Source organism: Dermochelys coriacea, chromosome 12 (assembly GCF_009764565.3).
Source record: "Dermochelys coriacea isolate rDerCor1 chromosome 12, rDerCor1.pri.v4, whole genome shotgun sequence".
NCBI classification, from domain to species: Eukaryota; Metazoa; Chordata; order Testudines; family Dermochelyidae; genus Dermochelys; species Dermochelys coriacea.
In genome coordinates this window covers 37,760,747-37,784,020 of record NC_050079.1, presented here as the reverse complement: position 1 = coordinate 37,784,020, position 23,274 = coordinate 37,760,747, and the positions used below count along the sequence as shown (strand labels likewise).

The 23,274-nt window shown below is 49.0% G+C and overlaps 1 protein-coding gene across 1 annotated transcript in view; it reads left to right on the top strand.

Moving 5' to 3' along the window:
• Positions 1 to 23,037, top strand: part of LOC122456337 (meckelin-like) — a 60,276-nt gene extending 37,239 nt beyond the window's left edge. Inside the window, 16 exon segments of the mRNA XM_043495248.1 lie at positions 2,907 to 3,024; positions 4,187 to 4,277; positions 6,064 to 6,120; positions 6,687 to 6,785; positions 8,045 to 8,143; positions 9,024 to 9,122; positions 9,801 to 9,903; positions 12,878 to 13,008; positions 14,065 to 14,205; positions 14,731 to 14,811; positions 15,785 to 15,901; positions 16,227 to 16,343; positions 17,754 to 17,849; positions 19,402 to 19,504; positions 20,889 to 21,031; positions 21,505 to 23,037. Of these exon segments, the coding sequence (XP_043351183.1) occupies positions 2,907 to 3,024; positions 4,187 to 4,277; positions 6,064 to 6,120; positions 6,687 to 6,785; positions 8,045 to 8,143; positions 9,024 to 9,122; positions 9,801 to 9,903; positions 12,878 to 13,008; positions 14,065 to 14,205; positions 14,731 to 14,811; positions 15,785 to 15,901; positions 16,227 to 16,343; positions 17,754 to 17,849; positions 19,402 to 19,504; positions 20,889 to 21,031; positions 21,505 to 21,585 (1,676 nt within the window). The 3' untranslated portion in view covers positions 21,586 to 23,037.
• Positions 23,038 to 23,274: the final 237 nt, after the last annotated feature.

Here is a 23,274-nt window from a genome sequence, read left to right as displayed (position 1 = left end):
AGTTAGGTCGATGCAAATAGTCATTAGCCATGTGTTGAAATGTTCCCTGTTTTCACTGACCATGCTGATGGCAAGTTAATTCTGGGCTGCTTCCACCACATGGCCAAGTCTTGTGCAGCTGATCTATCGTACAGCAGTGAACGGTCCGCTGTTCAAGCTCTTTTGCTATCGCTGTACAGCTGGCATCCCCATAGGCTTGTGTCTGGCCCAAGCACACAGGCTATTGGCCCTTGCTTTTGTGCCTTGACCCGGTGACCTTACACTTCATTCTCATGCACAGATGACATGTCACGTTGGTTGTTGTATCGATTATTCCCTGTCAAATCATAGAATCATAGAATATCAGGGTTGGAAGGGACCCCAGAAGGTCACCTAGTCCAACCCCCTGCTCAAAGCAGGACCAAGTCCCAGTTAAATCATCCCAGCCAGGGCTTTCCTATTTCTTTGTGTATTGAGTGATTGAGAGGCAGCAGTATGTTCCAGCTCGTTAGCCTTTAGTGTTTTTAAAACAGAATCATGAATCTTAAGACCTTTATCTGCTTGAAATAGATGTAGGAAAGACTTTTCAGACCCACTTTGTGCCCCTGGAATTTGAAACTGGCCTCCATTGTCTGGAAGATCGTCTCCTGCTGGCTGTAAAACTGATGCTGCTCAGTGAAAAAGGCCATCCCTGTGTAATTAGTGAAACTTTTCTCTATTCAAATTGAGAACCTTTAAAATGCAATTTATTCTCACAAAAATGTGTGTCCAATTGGGTGCCTAATTTGCATGCACAATTACCATATGCCAATTAGGTATTGGCATGCAAATAGCTAGCTGGCCATTTGAACCAATACACAGGTTGCTTACGCAATCCTTGTACTGCATGCTCAGATCACGCCTGATTCTCATACATTAGGTCAATGCTGGTGTGTTTAGGATTTATCTTCTCAATTTGATCATTTTTTCCTATCGTTATTTTGCAAACAGGAAACTTTTGTGAAGTGATTTTCCTGGAGACACTGTAGTTTAGTGCCTCAGCCAGAGGACTGAGCATGGGTGGAGGATAGCATAGGCAGGGAAAGGCGGTGCTTCCCCAAACAGCCTGGCGTAGCCCTGCCCACAGTCCGCCACAAAGCCCACTCCTGTCTACTTCCAGTTCCCTTCCCGCTCTTCTGTGGCCGAGAGGCTGGGGCAGGCAGGCTGGGGCCAATGTGCACAAGGCCCAGGGCTGGGTGTGCTGGGACTCAGGCCACTCCAGCTGCACTACCCGCCTGCCCGGCGCTGGGGGGGGCAGCAGTTGTGGGGGAAGTGTGCTCTGGCCAAGGGGGGGCAGCAGGGGAGGGGGGGCCTCAGGCAGAGGGGGAGGTGTCGGAGGCTAGCCTCCCCTAGTGGCACGTTCACCCACTGCCCATGGGACTGAGAGTCAAAAGACCTAGATTGTAATCCTGGTTCTGATACTGACTTGGTTGGTCCAATAAAAGGTATTACCTCACCCATCTTGTCTCTCTAATATCATGGAACTGACATAGGTACATCTACACTGCAGACTGACTTGTGAGAACTTGGGCAAGTCCCTCGGGTCTGGATTTTCAGACCCATCATTGTGCAAAAATGGGGGCATACTTATCAATTCCAGCCTTTCTAGTCACTTGCATGCACAATTAGCATATTTGCTCTTGCAAATTTTGGTAAATGTGTGCACAATTTAGGCACACAAATGTGTGTGCATTTTTTATTCTGTTTTTGTGCCTGGAGGAGTCTGAAACTCTTGCCCTTAATACCTCTGAAGCAGAGACTGCCCATCTGTAAATGGGGGATGATAATATGTATACCTGCCTTCTAGTGAGGCTATCTGGCATAGTTATAACAACATTTGTAAGGGGCTAAGTGAGTGCAAAGTAACATTAAGGCCAGCTAGTGGTAGAGATCCTACTCTTTGCTCAAGCAAATGCAATGCATTTTGGGTTCCACTTGTCAAAATGGTGGGGTTTGTTTGGTTTGGTTTTGCAATGCAGAAATTCTCATACCAAATGTGACCTTTTGTGCTGAAGTTTGTGAACTTGAAAACAGACGCGTTTTATTTTAAAAAACAATGTTAAATATTGTCTACCTCTTATATCTGGTAAGGAACCTGGGTTGGTTACCAGCTTCCTCACTAGATTTATTTTGGTTTGGATTTGTCCTTATGAAGTTCTGCAAAAAGAACCAAAGCAAATTCAGTCCTGCAAACTCTTAAGCATGTTTAGAATTTTACTCCAGCGAGTCTATATTGACTCCTATGGGATTGCTCTAGGGGCTATGCAGGCATGCAAAGTGCCTGAAGAATGAGCCTGAAAGCCACAGATCAGGAAAACTAATCCCAATGTCAGAGGGAGAGAGAATTTATTGCTACCAAAGAGCAGGACATTGTGCCATTCTCATTTCATCTGAGGGCTAGACTGGAATTCTGCTATTACTGGAACTCAGGAGACCTGCATTTTCTATTCCTGGCTCTGGTGCTAGCCTCCTGGGTGACCTTGGGGAAGTCTCTTCACTTCTCTGTGCCTCAATGTTCCCATCTGTAAAATGGGGATAATGACACTGACCTCCTTTGTAAAGCACTTTGACATCAACTGATGAAAAGCCCTAGCTGAGAGCTAGGTGGTTGTCTTATTACCAGTGAACAGGCTGATAGGCGGGATGTGATAGGGCTGGTTATAAGGGTGTGCAAGTTGTCTTGGAGCAGACGTGTGTTCTCATCTCTGGTTCTTCATATGTTGGGTGTGCAGCTAGCTGGCATTTATGGTGTCTCTGTAAATAGGTAGCTTAGTGCTCATTACATTTGCAGCCCTTCTCTGAGATTGCATCTTGGTTGAATGCCCTGGCTACCAGAAATGGTGCATCTGTGTATGCAGCTAACCCTCCTCTCTGCATGTTTCTTTCAGTTTCCCTGAGGTCTCAGAGGCTAAGAAGATTCTTTCTAGTTGATGGGCTCTCGGGCAGGCAAGGGAACCTATCCAATCAACCAGCATCTGTCACGTTGGCAGCAAGGCTGCTCCTAAGGTAAAGGGATGGGCAGGCCACTGGGGTAGTCACCGGCTCAGCCTCTTTGACTGCCATCAATTTTTGTTCCCCCACGTTTGTCACAAAGAAGGGATGTTACAGGAGTTTCTCCAGGAAAATTAGGTGCAGCGGGGCTGGCTCTGTAGGAGGGCAATCCCCGGAGCACAAAGAATTGAGAAACTGATGGAGGGTAGGTGGTTCAATAATCTTTCTTCTCTGGCATCGGGAAGAGATTGAACCCTGCAGTGTGTCAGAATCCCGTGGGTTAAAATATAAGGACTGGCCCTTTAATTAGAATGCTGGGACTTGTAGCTCCACGCCCAAGGGGGGAGTCCGCAGCTAGTGGGCAGAGAGAGACACACGGCTAGGTGGAGCCAGAGAGCCCTGAGGCAAGGGGCGAGGACCTGTCCTACCATATATGACCCACTTACTACGTAATGACCAATAAAAGCATCTTTGTGGAATGTGTGTCCAGGCCTTGGTTTGCTCCCATGCAATGTGATTAGTGCCCCTAGCCAAGCACTGGGTGAGATCCACCAACCAGTAGGCTCCCAGGACACAGTCCCAGCCTGCTCTGTGGCAGTCTCAGTGCACTTTGCTTCTACCTAACCTGGGGATTTTGCACAGCTCCGTGCCTGGTGCCCACAAGCTACCAGACCAGCTACCTGCATTTTGAACCCACACAGGGCTAGCAACCCTGGCATTAATGTAGTGCCCAGGAGTGCTGGCAGAACGCAGCTGAGCTTTTTGTATGTGTAACCTCATCATCAAAACAGACAGCTCTGCAGCAATGCCCGCCGACCGCCCCATCGGCGAGACCAAAGCCTGGGTTCCCAGACAGCCTGGTTTGCCCAGAGGAGATGGTGTTTATAACCAGCCAGCCCCTCTCTAGCGTATTCCTTGCCACTTATAGCTAGCGCCTCCTTTATCACCCTCCCCAAGGAGATCATGATCTATGCGTCTCCCCTCCTGCTGAGACTCGCCATCTTCTGTGCAAAAAGAATTCTAATCTCCCCATCCTGCTCTGCACAATTAACTCAACTCCCTCCACTCGTTTCCTACAGAGGTTTCATTAAAATTCATTGTTCGCCTCTTCAATTATTTGCTCTGTCCCCCAGATAACCCCTCTCTGTTTTTTCCCCTCTTACGCTGGCTTGTGCAGTGTTGACTTGCCAACCAGTAGCCCAGGAGACCAGTCTGCTTTCCTGTTGACAGTGAAGTATGCCAAGCAAGATAGCACTGCAACAACGCAGGCAAGTTTGTGGCACCCTAGGATTCCCTTGGCGGGAGCTGGAGAGAGGGAGAGAAATAATGTGAAACGAAGCAGCTGAAACAACAAGATCTGGTTGACTTTCCTTTGAGTTCCCCAGCACTTGGCAGCTGTTGTTTCAGCAGGTGATAATTAGAGCTGGGAATGAGCTCGGATGTTGTCTGGGTTGAGACTGAGTTCAATTCTACCTCCTCTCCCCGAGCCCACGCTTTGCCAGCCAGGTAGGAAATGTAACAAACTCACCCTCTGTGCCACGTGGGAGGCTGGCGGCTGGGGCTGTGTGCAGTTGTGCATTAAGAGGCTAAGACCAGTGGTGGCTCTGGGACAGGCATGGGAGACCTGCGCTGAAGCTGTTCAGACTGGGGGATCTCCTGCGTGTACCTGGACCTGGTCGGACAGGTTTGGGGCACTGCATGAATGGGTCACCAGCCACTCATGGGCTTCCCACATGCCAGTCTCTGAAGCAGCACTGGCATCCTTTTTGGAAGAGGCTGCTCATTTCTTTTAGCCAGAGAAAGATGCCTGCCCTGTGAGGTCAGCTGCTTCTGAAGGGCCAAGTTCTCAGCCCTGCCTTAATGGGGCCTGTCTCTTTGTGCCCACACTCATTAGCAGTGCAGTTTAGGTCACTCGGACATCTAAGTGCCTCATTCATGGGACAGCTTAGCTATTATCACATGCTATACGCTCCTGCCAGTGCTGTGTGACAAATCCCACAGATGGGGCACCTATCACCATAGCATCGAATCGTCAGCTGGTGACATTAGTGGGTCTGGAACCCCTGTAACCAACCTGGGATGGGGAGGAGGGAATATATGGTCTAACCCTGCCGGAGGAAAAAACACCTGGCAACCAGCCAACTGATTCCATCTTCTGGGGCATGCACATTTCACTGTACCCATCAGCTTTCTCAAAGGCTGCATGCATCTGCCCTGGCAACTATCAGCACCATGGTCTAGTGGGTAGAGCCCTGGACTGGGAGTCAGGAGACCTGCCTTCTATTTCTGGCTCTACCAGTGATCTTGGGTGACTCACTTCTCTCTCTACCTCTATTCCCCCTCCAACCCTTGGTCCGTCTTGTCCAGCTACACTGTAAGTTCCCTGGGGCAGGGCCTGTCTCTCCCTAGGGGTTGCACAGTGCCTGGTACGCCAATCTCTGTCGGAGGCTCTAGGCACTACCATAAACACACACAATAAATAATTTCCCGGCGGGCAGCTCCCCAAACAGTAGCCAATGCAATATTGGGGGCAGGGCAGAAGCAGAATCTGAAATGTTTACCACACTGGCGTCTAATCTTGTTCTGAGCAGATACTGCCAACATGTTGGTAAAAGCCCCTGTGTCCTGCTTATACTTTTCTTCCGCTGCTAATACTAGGGTGAATTATGCGTAATGTTTTTGCCACTGTAGACAAGGTCTTTGTGAGCAATGGCAGCAGCCTGTTTCCACAAGGACTTTGCCAGGCAAGTTCATTGTCTGGATAGACAAATGTATTGAGGTTTCCAGGTCTGGACCATCCGTGATGCTCACCATTGTTGTTAAAGCCCATACGGGTCATGATTTCCAAAGTGACTAGTGACTTCTGGGGTGTGAAACCTTAAACACAGCTGATTTTCAGAGGACAGATGTGCAACAATTTCTGAAAATTGCACCATTGAGGCCCCCTCAAAATCATACGTCACTTTTGGAAATCCCAGCCAGCGTTGTCAATTCAAGCTCTAGTCCTACACTGCCTTGCTGCTGCCTCCCTTGCTCACTTTCTTTCCCTTCCAGGTATCGTTTGCAGTGTCATATACAAACAGTCCTGGAACGTCTCAGCAAGACACAGATGTGAGTAGTAATCATTCGCACACGTTGCACTCTGGGCCACAGGTCATCCAGATGCTGGAAAGTGCCTGGAGGAGACAGCCAGGCTGTTCTGGAGCATGAAGAGAATGATGGATGTGGAAAGACTTGGGGAGCTGCATGTGTTCAGCCTTCAAGAAATAAAAAAGGAGGCTGCCATGACACCCAGTTAGGACACCAAATGAGGTCCCACGGGGATCTGGGTTGGACTCCATGATAAGCAACGAGGGAAAGCCAGGAACCTGAAAATGCAGTAGTTTCAGTATAAGAAGAGATTTTAGCCTCCAGAACATCATATGGAACGATGACTCTCATGTGCACAGGACTCATGTATACTAATGAGTCAGTGAAGGTTGGATTTGTATCCATCTAGTCACCCTGTTTACAGATGTATAGATTTTAAGGCCAGAACAGGGACCGTTCTACCATGAGGCCTGACCGCCTGAAGAGTGGGTGTTCAGCCTAAGCAGGTGAAGATGTGACTCTATCCCTCCAATGGATTGCCTTCTCCTCTGAATTCTGGAAAGAATGACAACTTCTTTCTCTGACAGATAGCGCTTGCCATCCTGGGCTCTCTGGCAGCCTTGTACGCCTTGCTGAAGACCAGCAGTTGGGTGAGGAGGTCTAGACTTCAGAATATAAGCTTTATAGTAAGGAAGAAATCATAAATGTTAGATATGTGCCTGTACACTGCATATTGCTGCCTTCTGAACATTGACAGAATGTGGTGATACCCCAACTCTGAGACTGCAAATATACTTAGGAGTGTCTCCCCAATTCCCAACTGGCCTATTGCAAATTCCTTATCTCATGGTTTTTACTTGCCTTCGTCCTTACTTGCTAGATTTTAAGAGGTCTAAAATGCTTCAGCCCAACTGGTATGTCATTAGAAAGCAGGATCACACCCATGTCCTTGGTCAACTCCACCAGCTTCCTATCCAGGTCTGAATCAGTTCAAAGTAGCCTCTACTTTCTGACTCCTTCCCTGCTCCACTGATTTTGTTCTATTCAGACTCCATGAGCTCAGGTCCATCTATTATGTTTCCCCTGCCTCCACTGTGTACATCCATTCCTGGTCTGCTCCACACCCTGTTTCCATGCATCTCTCTGGGGTTTGGGGGGGTTACCCTTTCCTGTGGTTCCCCCCCTCTCCTCTGAATCAATCTCTTTAAACCTCACCTCGAGCTGCTCTTTGGTCTGGGATTAAAAGTCAGTGCATATGGACACAAAGGCAGGGCTAAGAGCTCCATACACAAAGCTGTGGGTATAATAGAAGCCTGGGGACTAGAACACTGGGTTCTACTCCTGGTTCTAACCAGTCCCTGCCTCATTTTTGCCCTCTGTAAAATGGGAATAACAACACCAGCCCCAAATAAAGACGGAGGTTTCAGTCATTAATGTCTATAAAGTGTCTGAGATCCTTGGATGGAAAGCACCAGAGAGAGGGGAAATTTCTCCCTATTACTCTGGGACAGAGGCACCTGCATTAACCCTCCACACGGCCATTCTATAGCTGCATTAGCGTCGCTGATCCAGCAGCTTCCGAGATGATGTCATTAAGCCATCTGAAAGCTGCTCTGCTATTGATTAGGAGTTTCAGATACACAGTGGGGGAATTGCTTGATCTAACACATGTTTCCTACTGGAGGGAGTGACTGCTGCATTTAGGACCACACTCATCCCTGGCAAAAACAGGCGCAGCTCCTGCTGAAGTCAGTGGGGGCTGGGCCCATTGACATCCATGCTGGAATTGGCCCATGGTCTGTAAAGCTCTTTGGGATCCTTCTGGATGTAAAAAGGATTCTAAGTTCCAGCAGTTGACCCCAAGGCAAAGGTCAAGGGGCAAGCCAACACACGTAACAGGTTTTTCTCCTCCCAATATTTGTCCATTTTCTTTTTCCTTCCCCAGATTTTAGTCAAGCTCTTTGCCTTCTTTGTTGGGGCCCTGGCTAACACCTTCTTCATGGTCGCCCTGGGGATGGGAATTTATTGGCTCATTGTTTTCAAGGTGAGTCGCTGTGTTTCTTTGTGCATTTTGCCTGGTTCCTTCCCGAGTTCCTAGCTCAGCGGTTCTCAAACTGTGGGTCAGGACCCCAAAGTGGGTTGCGACCCCATTTTAATGGGGTCGCCAGGGCTGACTAAGACTTGCTGGGGCCCGGGCCAAAGCCAAAGCTTGAGCCCCATCACCCAGGGTCCACGTCCCACCGCCTGGGGCTCAGCTTTGGCCTCCCAACCCGGGGTAGTGGGGCTCGGGTGAGCTCAGGCTTTGGTCCCCCCTCCTGGATCATGTAGTAATTTTTGTTATCAGAAAGGGGTCACGCTGCAGTGAAGTTTGAGAACCCCTGCCCTAGCTACTCAGCCTCTTGGCTTACTTCTGGGGCTCACTGTGATCTGGCTGGCTTGGTGCTTGATAGATCTGGTATCAAGTCACATAGCCCATGAAAGCTTATGCTCAAATAAATTTGTTAGTCTTTAAGGTGCCACAAGTACTCCTGTGTTGTTGTTTTTTTTTTTTTTTTAAATCTTCAGAGTCTGAATTTTTTATATGCCTGTCTTCAGAGATACGGAGAGTCTGTGCCAAAGCACAGGATCAAGCCCAGCCAGATTGCTGCAGGTTGAAGCAGGCTCAGAATAAAGAGACAATGGGACATCTCATTCCTCCAGGGAGATCAATTGGACTGTGGAAAGGTTCCCCGCAGCAAGTGATGGAAGCCCAGTTGCTTGGGATATTAAAAACCTGACAGACAAAGCACTGGGGAATCTACACAGTGGGCTAGAGCAGCAGTTCTCTGCCTGTGGGTGGAGTGTGACCCCAGATTTTCCTTGATCTGCAGGAAATGACAAGATTTTTTCTCCTTCTGTCTAAATTCCATTTAATCCATCCCCAGGGTCAGCAGTCTTCAGCGGTTGAGGTTATGGTGCCCCCGGCAGGCAGTCAAATAGAAACCAACTTTATTATCTACTTGTCCTGTGCTTTTGTGTTAAAGGTAAGCAGGAGAGCGTGTGGAGAGAGGGCAGAACTGGCTGCTGCGGGGCAAGGGGTCGGCCTGGGACAGTGGGACAGCGTGTCTCAAAAGTTTCAAAACCCGCCTAAGAGTAGGTCAGAAGCCAAAATACCTGGGAAATGCCGTTTTCTTTGCAGTTCCAGCCTGTCTGAAGCCCACAGTCTTGGAAACAGCCTCTTCTCAGGAGATCTCATAGGTTCTCATAGCTTATCTGTTTGTTAGCTGTGGCCTTTGGCTTGGGATTCTGGGCAGCTCCTGGGGTCCCTTTGCTAAAGCCAGGGCCAGCTCAGACAGGCTATTGGCCCTGCAGCCACAGAGCTTCGCAGCTGGTTGAAGTTCTGGTGCTCCGGTGGCTTGCGTTTTGGTGCACGAGTCAGCGCATGCAGAGCTCCATCCCCACACACCCTCCCACAGCATTGTAGTAGTTACCTGCCTAGTCTGTGTTGCCTGCACCTCTGTCTGCCCCATGGATTGCCTCTCTTTCATGAGCAGTTTGGGGCAGGTGGGAGAAGGCCTGGGATTTTGCAGCCCATCCCCCCAAAGAAATGGCTTCACAGAGGGTCCCCAGGTTTGGCTGAACCGGCCCTGGCTAGAGTGAGACTGCGATCCTGACTGGCTGTGCGGTAATGAGCTAAACCTTTCTGGTTGCTCTCATTTCAGGCTGTGGACTTGCTTCATCTCCTGATCAGCCAGCTAACAATCTCCATCTTCCTGATAGACTGGGAAAAGCCAAAGGAGAAACCAGCATTTAAAGCACCGGCAGGTCAATTCAACCTTTCACTCTCTGTGCCCTCTGTGTTTATAAACCACCCTGTCATAGAGCAGCCTTGACTGGAGCTACCTCCTGCAGCAGGCCATGGCATAAATTAGGGTTGCTAATTTTCTGACCAAATGAAACCGAACACCCTTGCCCCGCCCGTCTCCAAGGCCCCGCCCCTTTCACTCCATCCCCCCTCCCTCTGTCGTTCGCTCTCCCCCACCCTCACTCACTCCCTCATTTTCACTGGGCTGGAGAGGGTCCTTTTTCAACCAGGTGTTCAGTTGAAAACCTGCCTCCGTTTCTCTCCTACTGAGTCCCTGGAAATAGTCCATACAGTCTTTCTTTGTGCAAATGGCCCTTGTGGGGTTAATTATGATAGAAAAAAGCCGCAGGCACATAAGAAGTCCCAACACCATAATAACCCAGGCAATACACCAACTACAGCCCCCTGGCGTCCAGGCTCCACCAAGCGTCCCTGGCACCCCTCGCTCACCCCTCTCACACTCTGAGAGCCGGCAGTCATCGCTATCCCTCTCTGCCGCCTTCGGCCTTCTCTGGCCTTGGCTCTCCGGCTCAGGACGGACAGCTGGCTAGCCCCTCCACTGGCTTCCTGATCATTCCTCCTCCTTTCAGAGGGGGCCTGCAGAGAGCTCCCGGCAGCTTTCCCCAGAGACCCCCTGCAGTCCCCTGACCTTTCCTCGCTGATTCTCATCAGGACTTCCCCTCTCTGATTCCCCTGCTCCTTTATAACCCCCCCAGGTGCTGCCCCACCTCTTAACTGACCAAATTGGGAGCATCTGTTCTGGCACGGGCTGGCACAGGGACCAGCTACCCTGACGCGTGCACACAGAGGGCTAGCCCTGCACGTGTGCCGTTTCCGCTCCTCTCTTGAGGATTCAGTGCTCAAGGATTTTATAACACATCAGCATTGCAGAAATATCAATGGAATGCTCATTGGCTCCTCTTCACTTAGCAAGCAGGGGAGGGGAGTGGTCTAGTGAGACTTGGGGGAGAGGGGTCAGGACTCCTGGGTTCGATTCCTGATTGGGTGGGTGACTGTGCCATCTAAGTGAAGTCACTCAGGGTGTGTCTACACTGCAGTCAGAGGTACAGCTTTGATTTAAATAGCTCCAAAAACAATAGCAGTGAAGCTGCGGCATCACAGCCTGGCAGCACGGGCTGTCCAAGCCCGCCTGGACCAATGGCTCCATGTCTAGTTGGCAGCCGGTATCAAGTGGAGCGCCCCAAGGGTTGGTCCTGGGGCCGGTTTTGTTCGATATCGTCATTAATCATCTGGAGGATGGTGTGGATTACACCCTCAGCAAGTTTGCAGATGACACTAACCTGGGAGGAGAGGTAGATACGCTGGAGGGTAGGGATAGGATACAGAGGGACCTAGACAAATTAGAGGATTGGGCCAAAAGAAATCTGATGAGATTCAACAAGGAGAAGTGCAGAATCCTGCACTTAGGATGGAAGAATCCCGTGCACCGCTACAGACTAGGGACCGAATGGCTCGGCAGCAGTTCTGCAGAAAAGGACCTAGGGTTACAGTGGACGAGAAGCTGGATATGAGTCAACAGTGTGCCCTTGTTGCCAAGAAGGCTAACGGCATTTTGGGCTGTATAAGTAGGGACATTGCCAGCAGATTGAGGGATGTGATCCTTCCCCTCTATTTGACATTGGTGAGGCCTCATCTGGAGTACTGTGTCCAGTTTTGGGCCCCACACTACAAGAAGGATTTGGAAAACGTCCAGCGGAAGGCAACAAAAATGATTAGGGGACTGGAACACATGATTTATGAGAAGAGGCTGAGGGAACTGCGGAAGAGAAGAATGAGGGGGGATTTGATAGCTGCTTTCAACTACCTGAAAGGGGGTTCCAAAGAGGCTGGATCTAGACTGTTCTCAGTGGTAGCAGATAACAGAACAAGGAGTAATGGTCTCAAGTTGCAGTGGGGGAGGTTTAGGTTGGATATTAGGAAAAACTTTTTCACTAGGAGGGTGGTGAAGCACTGGAATGGGTTACCTAGGGAGGTGGTGGAATCTCCTTCCTTTGAGGTTTTTAAGGTCAGGCTTGACAAAGCCCTGGCTGGGATGATTTAGTTGGGGATTGGTCCTGCTTTGAGCAGGGGATTGGACTAGATGACCTCCTGAGGTCCCTTCCAACCCTGATATTCTATGACCCCACGTATGTGCTGAGCAGCTTGCCCATGCTGCTACAGCTTCATGGCCAGTGTTACTCGAGCTAGCTAGAGCAAAGCTAGCTACACATCTGACTGCAGTGTGGACAACCCCTTAGGGTCAGATTTTCAGAAATTGCTTTGGGGTTACCTCCATTTTTAGGTGCTCAGTTTCAGCATGGGTGAAACCTTGACCCTACCAAAATCGATGAGAATTTTTCCATTGACTTCCACAGCCAGGATTTCAGCCCCCTCTCCCCATGCTAAGCTGTACTCAGCATTGCAATGTTGAAGTCTCATTTTCTAAAGAGATTAAGGAGCCTGGTTCCTCTGTGGGGCTGTGCAGCCCTGACTGCAGCAATGGCTAAATACTTTTTAATATCTGGGCAGAAGGGATTTAGAAGCACAATCCCACTGACTTGTGCCCAAGTGACTTGGGAACTTTTGAAAATCCTCCCCACCCGAGGTGTCGAAAGCCCAGAAAGAGAGGCCATTTTTTGAAGAACATGATAATCCCTGCTGTACAGCACAGGGCTGCATTGCTGCTGACTTGACTAATTAGTGTTTATAAAGCACTTCCAGATCCTCTGCACTTCTGGGAAATCAGTGGCAGCTTGGCAGGCGGCTATTTTGGGAGCTAGCTCACCTCTGATTGTAACGATTTCATATCGAGAGTGGTAAATTAATGGAAGTGAGGCTCAGGGAAACCCAACTGTGCGGAGCTTTGTGTCCTAGGAGCCTCTGCCGGTTTTTAAAATAAAGCAAATTGAAATCAGTGTGGTGTTTTCCCCTTAGGAGGGCAAAGGGCCACTTCCTCTGTGAGTATTTGGAGAACTTTCCTGATAGCCAATGAGTGGAATGAGATCCAGACTCATAGGAAATTGAATCCATCGCTTCAGCTGTTCGCAGTGTTACTGCTCCTGGAGGTACGTGGGAGGTGGGGAGAGAGACACCTGGAGGAAGTAAGTAACCTCTGGGATCTGGCACCGACCCATCCATAGTCCCTGGCCTGCTCTGCAGATATAATTCTGGACGTGACACCATGGAAAAGCACTGCCACCATTCTGTGTGTCAGTCTGCAGCTCTGATCACGGAGGGGAACTAGAGGCTCGTTTGAGGTTTCGACTGAGCTTTGGGCAAGGGTTCAGGGAGGATAAGACATGTTTTGTATTTTAATCCCAGCCAGTCTGAGCATCTGTAATGATGCGGCATCTCCGTGACTGGCCCTCTGTGGAATGAGATGGGCTTGCAATTATAGCATGCAGCCACCAGATGTCTCTGTGTGCTGTGGAGAGAGAGAGATTCAACCAGGTTATGGTCACTGGTGTAGAAAGGAGACAAAGCCAGAATTTAGGCTTTGTGGAAGCCTGGTTAATTGTGTCTGTTGTGTATAGTCGTTTATTAAATGCCTCCTTTTAAGGACTGTGATTCTATCTAGCATGGTACTCTGGGTATGGACCGTTCAGAGCCTGGCAAAATTTGGGAAGGGAGAGAAGAATCCCGTTTCTTGGTTAAGTCCTTTTCCAGAAGCAATCTCTACCTTTGCACCTCCAATTTCTTGCCTCTGCAGTGACTTGTATTTGTGCACCCAAACAGCATTTACACTTGCAAATTGGGCAGTTAATTATGCACACCATTTGTGCAGAGCAATGTGGGAGTTTCTGTATGTGGGGGAAAAAAATTGTGGGCATGAGATTGTGGGCACTGATTTAGAGGCTGGTTGAAAATTTGGTCCCAAGAGCTTAGGAAGCAGGAACCTTTCTATGCCCTGTCCATCACCCTGGAACCTGAATGCCTTATATGCTAGAGACTTTTGCAGAAGGGTTAGGAATTCAGGGAACAGTCCAGGTTTACTGTAACCTTTCAGGATTTGCCATGGTCAATTGTTTATTCATGCCTACAACGGGTTTAGGGGCCTCGCAGCCCCTGGAGAACTCATCTCACGTAGGGGTTCTGATTTACTTCACCTATTTTTATTCCAGGTTGTGGGCTTAAAGAACATCACAACACAAGACCTGAACCTGGATCTGCACCCTGGCGCTGACACTTACCTGGCTGCCTGGAGCCCAATCCTTAGATTTGGGATTGCTGCTTCTCTCTGGCTGGCACTGGGGATTGCACAGGTTACGCTCTGCCTGTCATGTTGGTAAAGTGTTTTGGGGAAATTTAGAGTGTGAAAGAAGCCAAGAGCACTCAGGATCAGACCCTTTTTGAGATAGGGGAGGCTCAGCCAGATATCAAAGTTCTCCTAAGGGTGTGGGTTTAATCTCCACCTCGGCAGCCCAAAGATGGGCAGAAAAAGAGTTTAGCATTTCATCCTTTCACTCCTCCACTACGGCACGAATGATGGAGATTAGTAATGGAAAAGATTTATTGGGTCATCATCCAATCTAGCATTAATGCCTAAAACCCTGGAACATCTGTCAGCACTGGCTTTGAGCCTATGTATTAGTGTGGGACTTGAACTTGTGGCCTGGTAGCAAAAGTGTTACCCCCCGTGGGCCACGGTGAAGGACAAAAATGAGTGCTCCCGAAAAGGTGGGAGGAAGAGAGGAAAGGAAACTTTGTATTGTCTTGCTTCCCGGGACGTGTTATGTGAAATGTCTGCTAAGTCACAACAGTGCAGCTGTGTGTTGCTGTTTCTGAAGGTGGTGGTTTTCATAGGCATCTACGAGCGGTTTGTGGAGGACAAGATTCATCAGTTCTTTGATCTCTGTTCCATGAGCAACGTGAGTCTTGCCTGGGTTAGTGACAGATCATATGCGCTGAGCCAGCCCCTGCACTAAAGTCAATGGAGCTGCACCAAATTTACACCAACTGAACATTTAAAGAGGAGCTGTTTAAGATGCAAATTATATTGTAAAACAATGTTGTTTCTTTGTCTCCCTAATAACACCCTCGTTAACTAAAACAGAGGAACTCTAAGATTCTAATTTACTTTCCACCCGACTAGGAAAGGGCTCAATTTCCAGCCAGGCTTCCCTTGGGTGTGTGTGCAAAATCTGGGTATGCACCACTCTGTGCACACAGACCTTACATTTGCACACCTTGCAACCTGCACTGTGCACACACATTGGGCAGTTATGCCTGTGGATGCAGGTGTGCATGCTCGGTGTGCATACAAATTTCACGCTGGCACAAAGCAGAGGCCAGCTGACAGCCTGGCCCTAAAGGGCTGGGGGTAGTGCAGGGTAAAGACTCCCACCCACCAGGTACTCTATACTACGTATCAGCTTTCTTCTTATGCCTGGTCACTGTGCTTCCTCCCTGCACTGGTGGCATGGCTAGGAACCCACTCTGCATCTTCATTCACTCTTGGATTTGCCATGCGCCCAGAAAGCCTTTTTGGTTTCTTTATACTAATGGTCTATGAAAACGAGCGATTTGGAACAGATCTGAGGTTGAGGAGGAAATGAGTGAGTAACTGCTCTCCTTCCCTTTGCTGCCACAACTCCCCATGCTCCAGGTTGACTTACTACCATGAATAGCTGCTCTGAGTGTATAAGCATTGGCTGTAACCCAAGTCTGCTCTATAGATTGCCAGCAGCTCAGTGTGTGCACCGCAGACAATGCATGTTTGGAAGAGGGGGGACATGGCATCATGAAGCATAGGAGTCTGGTGCACACTGCACATTTCTGCACTTGACCTCCAGAAACGTAATGAGCCTCTCATCCTCCACGTCCTATTCTCCATCCCTGCAGGTGTCTGTCTTCATCCTGATGCACGGATGCTACAGCTTCTACATCCATGGGCGGAGAGTGCACGGCCGGGCGGATGTGGGCATGGATGCCATGCATGCCTGCCTCAGGAAAGAGGAGGTAATCCAGCCGCCTTGTTCGGCCTTACTTCCTAGTCACTCCTTCTTGACCCTGCTGGTCTCTGCATCTGGAGGGTTGCCATCCTTGGGGGGGCCAGTGCAGGGTTTACCATAAGGCCAGAGGAGGCAGTACTTGCCTCATTTATGTTTTCTGTAATGCAGAGGCCTTCGTCTTTGCCTTTAGTGGTGGGTGACGTGATCCTTGTGCACAGATTCTGGAATCACTCTGTAGAGGACTGTGGGATCTTGGGACCTACGTCCCTATGGAGATGCCAGTCAGTATTATTGCCTTTCCCTGATTACACTTCAGTTGTCTCCCTTGGCAAGAGAACCTGTGTCCTCTAAGAGGTCTGGAGGCCAACTCTGACATTCAGACCTTCGAGGTGCTTCTCACAGACAGAGCCAGGCAGCTGTATGACAAGATAATGCAGCCCTTGACAGAGGTATTTTTCCCTTTGCAGGGCTAGCTAGGCTCCTTACTATTGGCTTTTTCATGCTTTTCTTTACACGGGTTGGTTTTCAATCCTCTGCTCTCGAGATTTCTCAGACAGGAGCAGAAGAAACCTGCAGTGATGTTGAGTTCTGTGAGTGTTATCACCAGATCCATTGTGAAGGCTGGTGTTGGAAAAAAAATCAGAACCCTTTCCAGTATAGTCACACCTTTAAAAAAAAAAAAAAAAAAGGGGGGGGGGGGGATGATAAATCCAGCCCTTCGTTAGTCATGATGCTAGAGAATAGTTGGAGTGGCCTGGAACCCTAACTGTGTCTCCAGCTGTCAAATGCATCTTACCTTCTTACTGCTCTTCATCTCTCCATCCTCATTTCTGAACTCCCTGCTCCAGGAGACACCCTAACAGAGAACAGTGCACAACTTTCAAAGCACAACTGGAGATGGTCTAAACCTAAACACTTTGTAACACATTAATAACTGGCCACTGCATTAGTAACTGGTCATATCTTCCTTATGGCGGAACCCTTCTTCACATCCAATTGATTTCAATGGAAATTAAGAGCCTAAATACCTTTGAGGATCCGGGCCTTATTCCTTTAATCCAAGTGGTGTAAGGTTTTGTGATTTTGGTGCTGGAGGTCCCGGATTCGTCCATGGTTCATTACAGCCAGATCCAAACACAGCTGAACTTCCTAGGTGGAGGCTGAAATCCAAACCATGGTTCAGATCTGAATTTTGCAGCTGACCCATCTCTCTGTAATGATCTGAACCAAAAACGCCCCTTATCCAAAGCCATCCATTCCAGACTCGACAATTGTGACTTGGGACCCTTTCTAAAGGAAACCCCAAACGAGGCAAGTGTCACTGGTGTCATGCTTTGTTACACACTGAAAGTGTGCACAGATGCAGGAACCTTTGGGACAGATAAGTTCTTGCCCAAGTCAGGTTCTGATGCTCAAAACCACTAAAACTTGGCTAGCTAGCTGAGGTTTGTGTTCATTTGAATCCAATCAAATGAGCAAATACAGTTGCCCAAACTTCTGTGATCCCAATTGGATGAGTTTTGCACAGCTCCACCTGTCACCAGCATCACTCACTCTCACCTGAGTTGAAGTGCATGCTTACAAAGTCCCTTTGATTTCATTTCTTTAAGGACTACAGGCTGCCCAGCTGCTTGTAACTACATCTTGGCATATGTGGTTCATAATTGAAAACTCCTCAGTTGTGGGTGTCTGCCATGCAAAGCAAAGGCTCCAAAGCAGCAGGTGAAAATTGAGCCAATATCCCTGCTGCCAAAGTGAAAATTTGAATGAAAACAAATTATTTTTCCTCAGAAGCAGAGAGCTGAGCTCCCTGGGCTCCCACTGTGAGTTGAAAGTGCTTCTGGGAACTTTCTTTGCAGGGCCCGAGAGGCGAGAGAGTCAGGGTCGACCTACATGAGCAAAGACTAAGGAGTTATTATACCTTGAATCGATTTCTCAGCTCATTCATTGAACACGTGAGCCCATTATTTGCCTTTTCCAAAGGTGGTTATGTCCACCCTAAGATTTTAGTGGGAACTAGTGGTTGGAGTAAGAGACTGGGAACTGGGACTCCTGGGTTCATTTAGTCTCTGTCGCTGACTCACTGTGTGACCTTAGGTAGGTCGCTGCCCTGCTCTGTGCCTCAGTTTCCCCAGCTGTAAAATGAGGATGATCGTCCCTTTCTCACAGGCGAGTTCTGAGGCTTAATTAATTGATATTCATGAAGGGCTTTGAGATTATCCGATAAACGGTGCTTTATGAAAGCAAAAAGTTTTATAGGTGCTGTGGACACCAGGCATAGCACCAGGTCTGGTGTCTGATACTGAGTCCAGCAGATTGCTCATCCCCAACAAAGGTGGAATTGGAGGTCATGGCTCCAATTTAGGTCCCAATGCCCAAAGAGCTGGGGTGGGGGTTGGTTAAATGCCTCCAGTCTGGGCCTACCTCTCCAAGGAACCTCTTGCTCAGCTGACCCCGCCCCCCAGCAGGCTGTGAAGCAAGTCACATGCAGCAGATCGGGGGTGCAGCCACTAGATTTGTAGGTAGTATCTGATCAAATTTGCAGTTCAGGGACCAAACCCCACCCTCAACTATGCCTCCCACTGCAGCCCATGGGCATTGTGTGCATGGACCTGATGGTAGGAACTGCCCCAGTGTACTTTGTACACAATAACTCCAAACACGTCGGAGTGCCCATTCCCTAGCACCCTGCTGCCTTCCCTGCAGATGGTTCCTGATCCCAAAAAGAAAAGGAGTACTTGTGGCACCTTAGAGACTAACAAATTTATTTGAGCATAAGCTTTCGTGAGCTACAGCTCACTTCATCGGATGCATGAAGTGAGCTGTTACTCACGAAAGCTTATGCTCAAATAAATGTTAGTCTCTAAGGTGCCTCAAGTCCTCCTTTTCTTTTTGCGAATACAGACTAACACGGCTGCTACTCTGAAACCTGTCATTCCTGATCCCAGTCACTCTTGGAATGACAAAGAATCCCCTCATGGTATCTACCCAGAACCACTACTTCCTGAATGGGGGAGGGAGGATGCTGTCAGCGATCAGGCATTGACCAGGAGTTCTGGGGTTCAGTTCCCAGCTTTGTCACGAACTCCCTGTGTGACCTTGGCCAAGTCACTTAGGGTCAGATCCTCCAAGATGTTTAGGCTCCTAACTCCCTTTGATTTCAAAGGCGGTTAGGAGCCTAAATACCTTTGATCGATGGTCCCAGTTGCCCACCTGTAAAATGGGGTGAATGCTCCTGTTGCCCTGTCTAGGGAGACTGTAACCTTTCGGGGGGCCAGAACTGTTTCTCTTGCTGTGTGTTTGCATGTACAGCGCCTAGCATAATGGAACCCTGCTCTCTGGGAAGATGGTGAGCTCTGAGCTAGATGGACCATTGGTCTGACCCAGTATGGCCATACTTATGTTCTTCTCTCTGGCCCACTGAGCTATTTGGACACCATGGTGAGGCTGCCATGTGCATCACTACTTCTCCTAACCCCACTGACAGCACCAGCATTTCTCTCCCAGTCATACAGAGATATGGACTACATCGTGAAGGACAAGTTCTTCCTAGAGCGCATCATGAACATGGAGTTCCAGGAAGCGGTAGACATGTCCATTCTGTATACAGGTAGCTCACTGCGCTCTTCTTGGGAGCTTATTTACTCAGATGTGAATCCTCCTGGTCCTCTAATTGCTGACAGACATCAGCAAGGTCTGACTGCAGGCTGGGATGCTCAGGGGTTAGCTGCTCCATGCAAACTGGAAATGTCCTGATTTCATCACCTAGGGCAGCGGGTCTCAAACTTATTTACTGGCAACCCCTTTCACATAACAAGCCTCTGAGTGCGACCCCCCCCCCAATAAATTAAACACCCTTTTTCATATATTTAACACCATTATAAATGCTGGAGGCAAGCACAGTTTGGGGTGGAGTTTGAGAGCTCGCAACCCCCCACGTAATCACCTCATGACCCCCTGAGGGGTCCAAAACTCCAGTTTGAGAACCCCTGACCTAGGCCTTCCAGTCACTCGTGCTGTTCGGTCACAGCACTTTGTGCTGCTACTGGGATCCATCACATGCTGATTCAGGTAGTGCTGGCCCTGGGTGGAGATGTGGTGACAGACCTCCACCTGTTGGGAAGGGGTGAGCAGAGCGTGCCCCACTGTAGACTTCAAATGTTCATTCCCAAGTGGAGGGACGAAAATGGCTCCTAAGATCTCCAAGACCTCACTACCCAGGGTCACTCAGCTCCCCCTTCCTCCTGCAGCTGCCAGGTCTGAGCATCTCTCATTCTACTGGACTGAGTCCTCTGCTCTCTACTAGCTGTATCTGAGAGGTAGGACTTGAGCCCTGCAAAAGTACAGGGGCCTTTAAACCTTCCTGCCGACACAGGGGCTGGGCTCTCTTGGTCGGATTCTGCTCCCTTTGTGCAGTTCCAGAGCCCACTTTCGCTGACTCAGCCACCTGCCCTGTCTTCCATGCATGAGGCCATGACCCCCAGCTATGCCCAAGGGCGGCCCAGCTTGAGGAGGACCTGCCCCAGCTGCCAGTGGTTTCAGACACAGCAAGAGCTTTCGTAACATTCTCACCTCCTGCTGGAATGGGTGCTGTCCTGGCAGGAGCTGGGGGCTCCCATCGCATTGAGACAAGAGGGGGCACTCTCCTCTGCCCCAGCTGAGGGGAAGGAGAGCCATGGACAGCACCAAGCCTGTTTTTACCACAGGAGCTGTGCTTCCCACCCTGCCCCGCCTTCCTTTCACCCCAGATGCACCCAGGAAAAATCAAGTATTCCCCAGTCCAGAAGGAGCAGCACGGTGGGGCGGATTTAGCCCTGTGCTGTTACTAGGGCTGGGATCATGCCTGCAGGCTCTGTGTATAGGGCCATGCCCGTGGTGTCCTCCTCAGCAGTATCTTCAGCAGAGTTTAACGGCTCTACCGTGGTCTGTCACGCACCCGCCTGTGGGCATGACGTCGGTCGTCCATGCTGTAAGCAGCTTCTTCCTGCCCCCAGATGCCAGTGCCTTGTTCAGCAGGACTCTCTTCTACAACAACGAGCTGGCCTTGCTTCTCTTCCACACCCTGCTCTTCTCTGTCGTCGACCTGGGAATGCAGAATTTTGTGCTGGCTGCAGTCATCACCTTTGTTGCTCAGAAGGTAAAGCCTGCGGCAGGTGCTACTGCCAAGCGCTAGGTTTTCTACAACGAGTAGGTGGCCAAATGTTGCCCTTATTTGCAAATAGGCTAATCACAGCTAGTGATTTGCCTGCACAGTGATCCAACAAGTGCTGGCAATCAAGATAATTACATCATGGGCATTTATGCACCTCCGTTTTTTGACCCGTCTCTAAAAGTGGCTCAGAAACCCATCCCAGCTGAAACCCCCCTCCACAATTGCTGTGTATCCCCTGCTGGGCTGATTTCAGCCATGTTAAATTGTCAGAATCACTTCACACTGGGAATCGATGGCAAAACATAGCTTCTGATCAGATTGTTCATTTCTGTGAGGGCTGCAGTGTAACAGCATCCTTCAAAGTGCTTGGTCTGCCTGTGGGAGTTGTATGGTGCTGCCATGGCAGGTTCTGGCTAGCCCGAGTCTGCAGCTGTCCACATGCTCTGTTTTGCTTTCAGTTGGTGAAGATGCTGCAGCATGCACTTGGAAGGAGAAATCTGACGGCAAAAACGCTGGTGGAGAAGCAGTTTCTGATCTAGAGGTGAATAGGATGCCGTGGCCGCTTACCCCCCTCTTCCCAGTACCAGCATCAAAGCAAGAATGCCAGGACCCTACAACTAATTTTAGAAGCGAGGACTTTGCAGTCCTTGATCCTTCTTGGTCCTTGGCCTGTGAAGGGAGAATGGAGCGATCACTGCAGTTTTCCACTCTAGTTACTGTGAGTAAAGCTCTGTGCTTCCTACCAGCCCAGGAAACATGCAGCCCTACTGTTGTTATTTCTCACTTTGTTGTTTCCCAGGAGTATTTTGATTTCACAGCCGAAGGATTCCTTTCTGCTGAACAAACCCTGCTCTATTATTTAGCCATCAGAATAAGACACCCACGCCCACGGGATTTTTGGTGCTTGTATATTTTTAATTGGGAGACAAAAGGCCACCCTCTGACGCTGACCCTGGTTTTACGGAGCAGCTTTGTTTGTTTCTTAATAGGAAGCAGAAAACATCTGAAAGGAGCAGGGGAATGGTAATCCATGTGCTGTCTCCACAATGCATCCAAGCTGCACAGCTCTCTGGTGGGTTCTGTTTAGCTCAGGCGATGGATGCAATCTGCAGGGTAATCCAAATGTAATTTACAAGCCGGGCTCAATGGGGTCTGATATACCGCAGGACTGCAGACCACCTCATACATCCTCTCTCCCCACCTTAATTCAAACACCAGCTCAGTCCTTTCCTTCAGTAGGCACGAGTCTTATGCAGAATATAGTTTATTGACCTCCAATGGAGGCAGGCAGATGTGTGTCTAGCATCATTCTGGGCTTTTCTATTCCTTTCATTTGTATTCTACATAGTGCTGTTTCTTTAAACAAAGAGGGGCAGCTGCATTAGACAGAGCAGCTATGTTACACAGCCTGTATTCCTCCAGGGCAGGATTGAGGCTAAAGCCGGGGCTTTGATTTCACTTCACACAGCCATTGTCTTTGGGATCCACCTGGAGCGCATGCTCTGATTCCAGGGTTGGACCAAGTCTCAGGATTCACAGCCAAAATGCAGGAATTCCAGCTGGTTTTGCACTGACAACGTGGATTCCAGTGCCAACCCATCAACAGGCCCAAGTTCAGAGGGATACAGTCTGGCACACTTAAAATTAAACACAGGCTTAGGTGTTTTTCTGAATAGGGACACTTTCCTACACTGGAGCCAAACTTCTGAAGGAAACAGCCCATCCCAGAGCAATGTGGGCTGTGATGCAAGTGTTGTCTGTTTATAGGACAAAGAGAACTGGAAGAGAGACCAAGTGCTGAAATTGGCAGTGATTCCCACGGCTATAGCAAACAGCCTCCTGCAAAGGATCTGTGCTTGTTTCACTTTGTTTTGGTTTGAATACATGAAGATTTAGTGTGTTTGCTGTTGGGAACATTTATTTTTTTAAAACAACCACATGTTGGGTTTAAGCCTCTTGTAAATTTCTCTAAATCAGTGACTACATTTAATAAAAAATACAAAAACTAACAACCTCACTGATGGTCTCAAAACACTACCACCATTTCACGAGTACAGAATGAGACAGTCCCCAATTTGTGAAGGTTACATCAACAGAGTAAAAGCTCAGCAGGTCTCCACATTAGAGCTCTTACTAATATGGGCTTGTCTACACAGGGACATCTAGGAAAATTAATCTGAATTAACTAAAGGGGTGAATCTGAAGTGGATTAATTAAACTGCATTAAA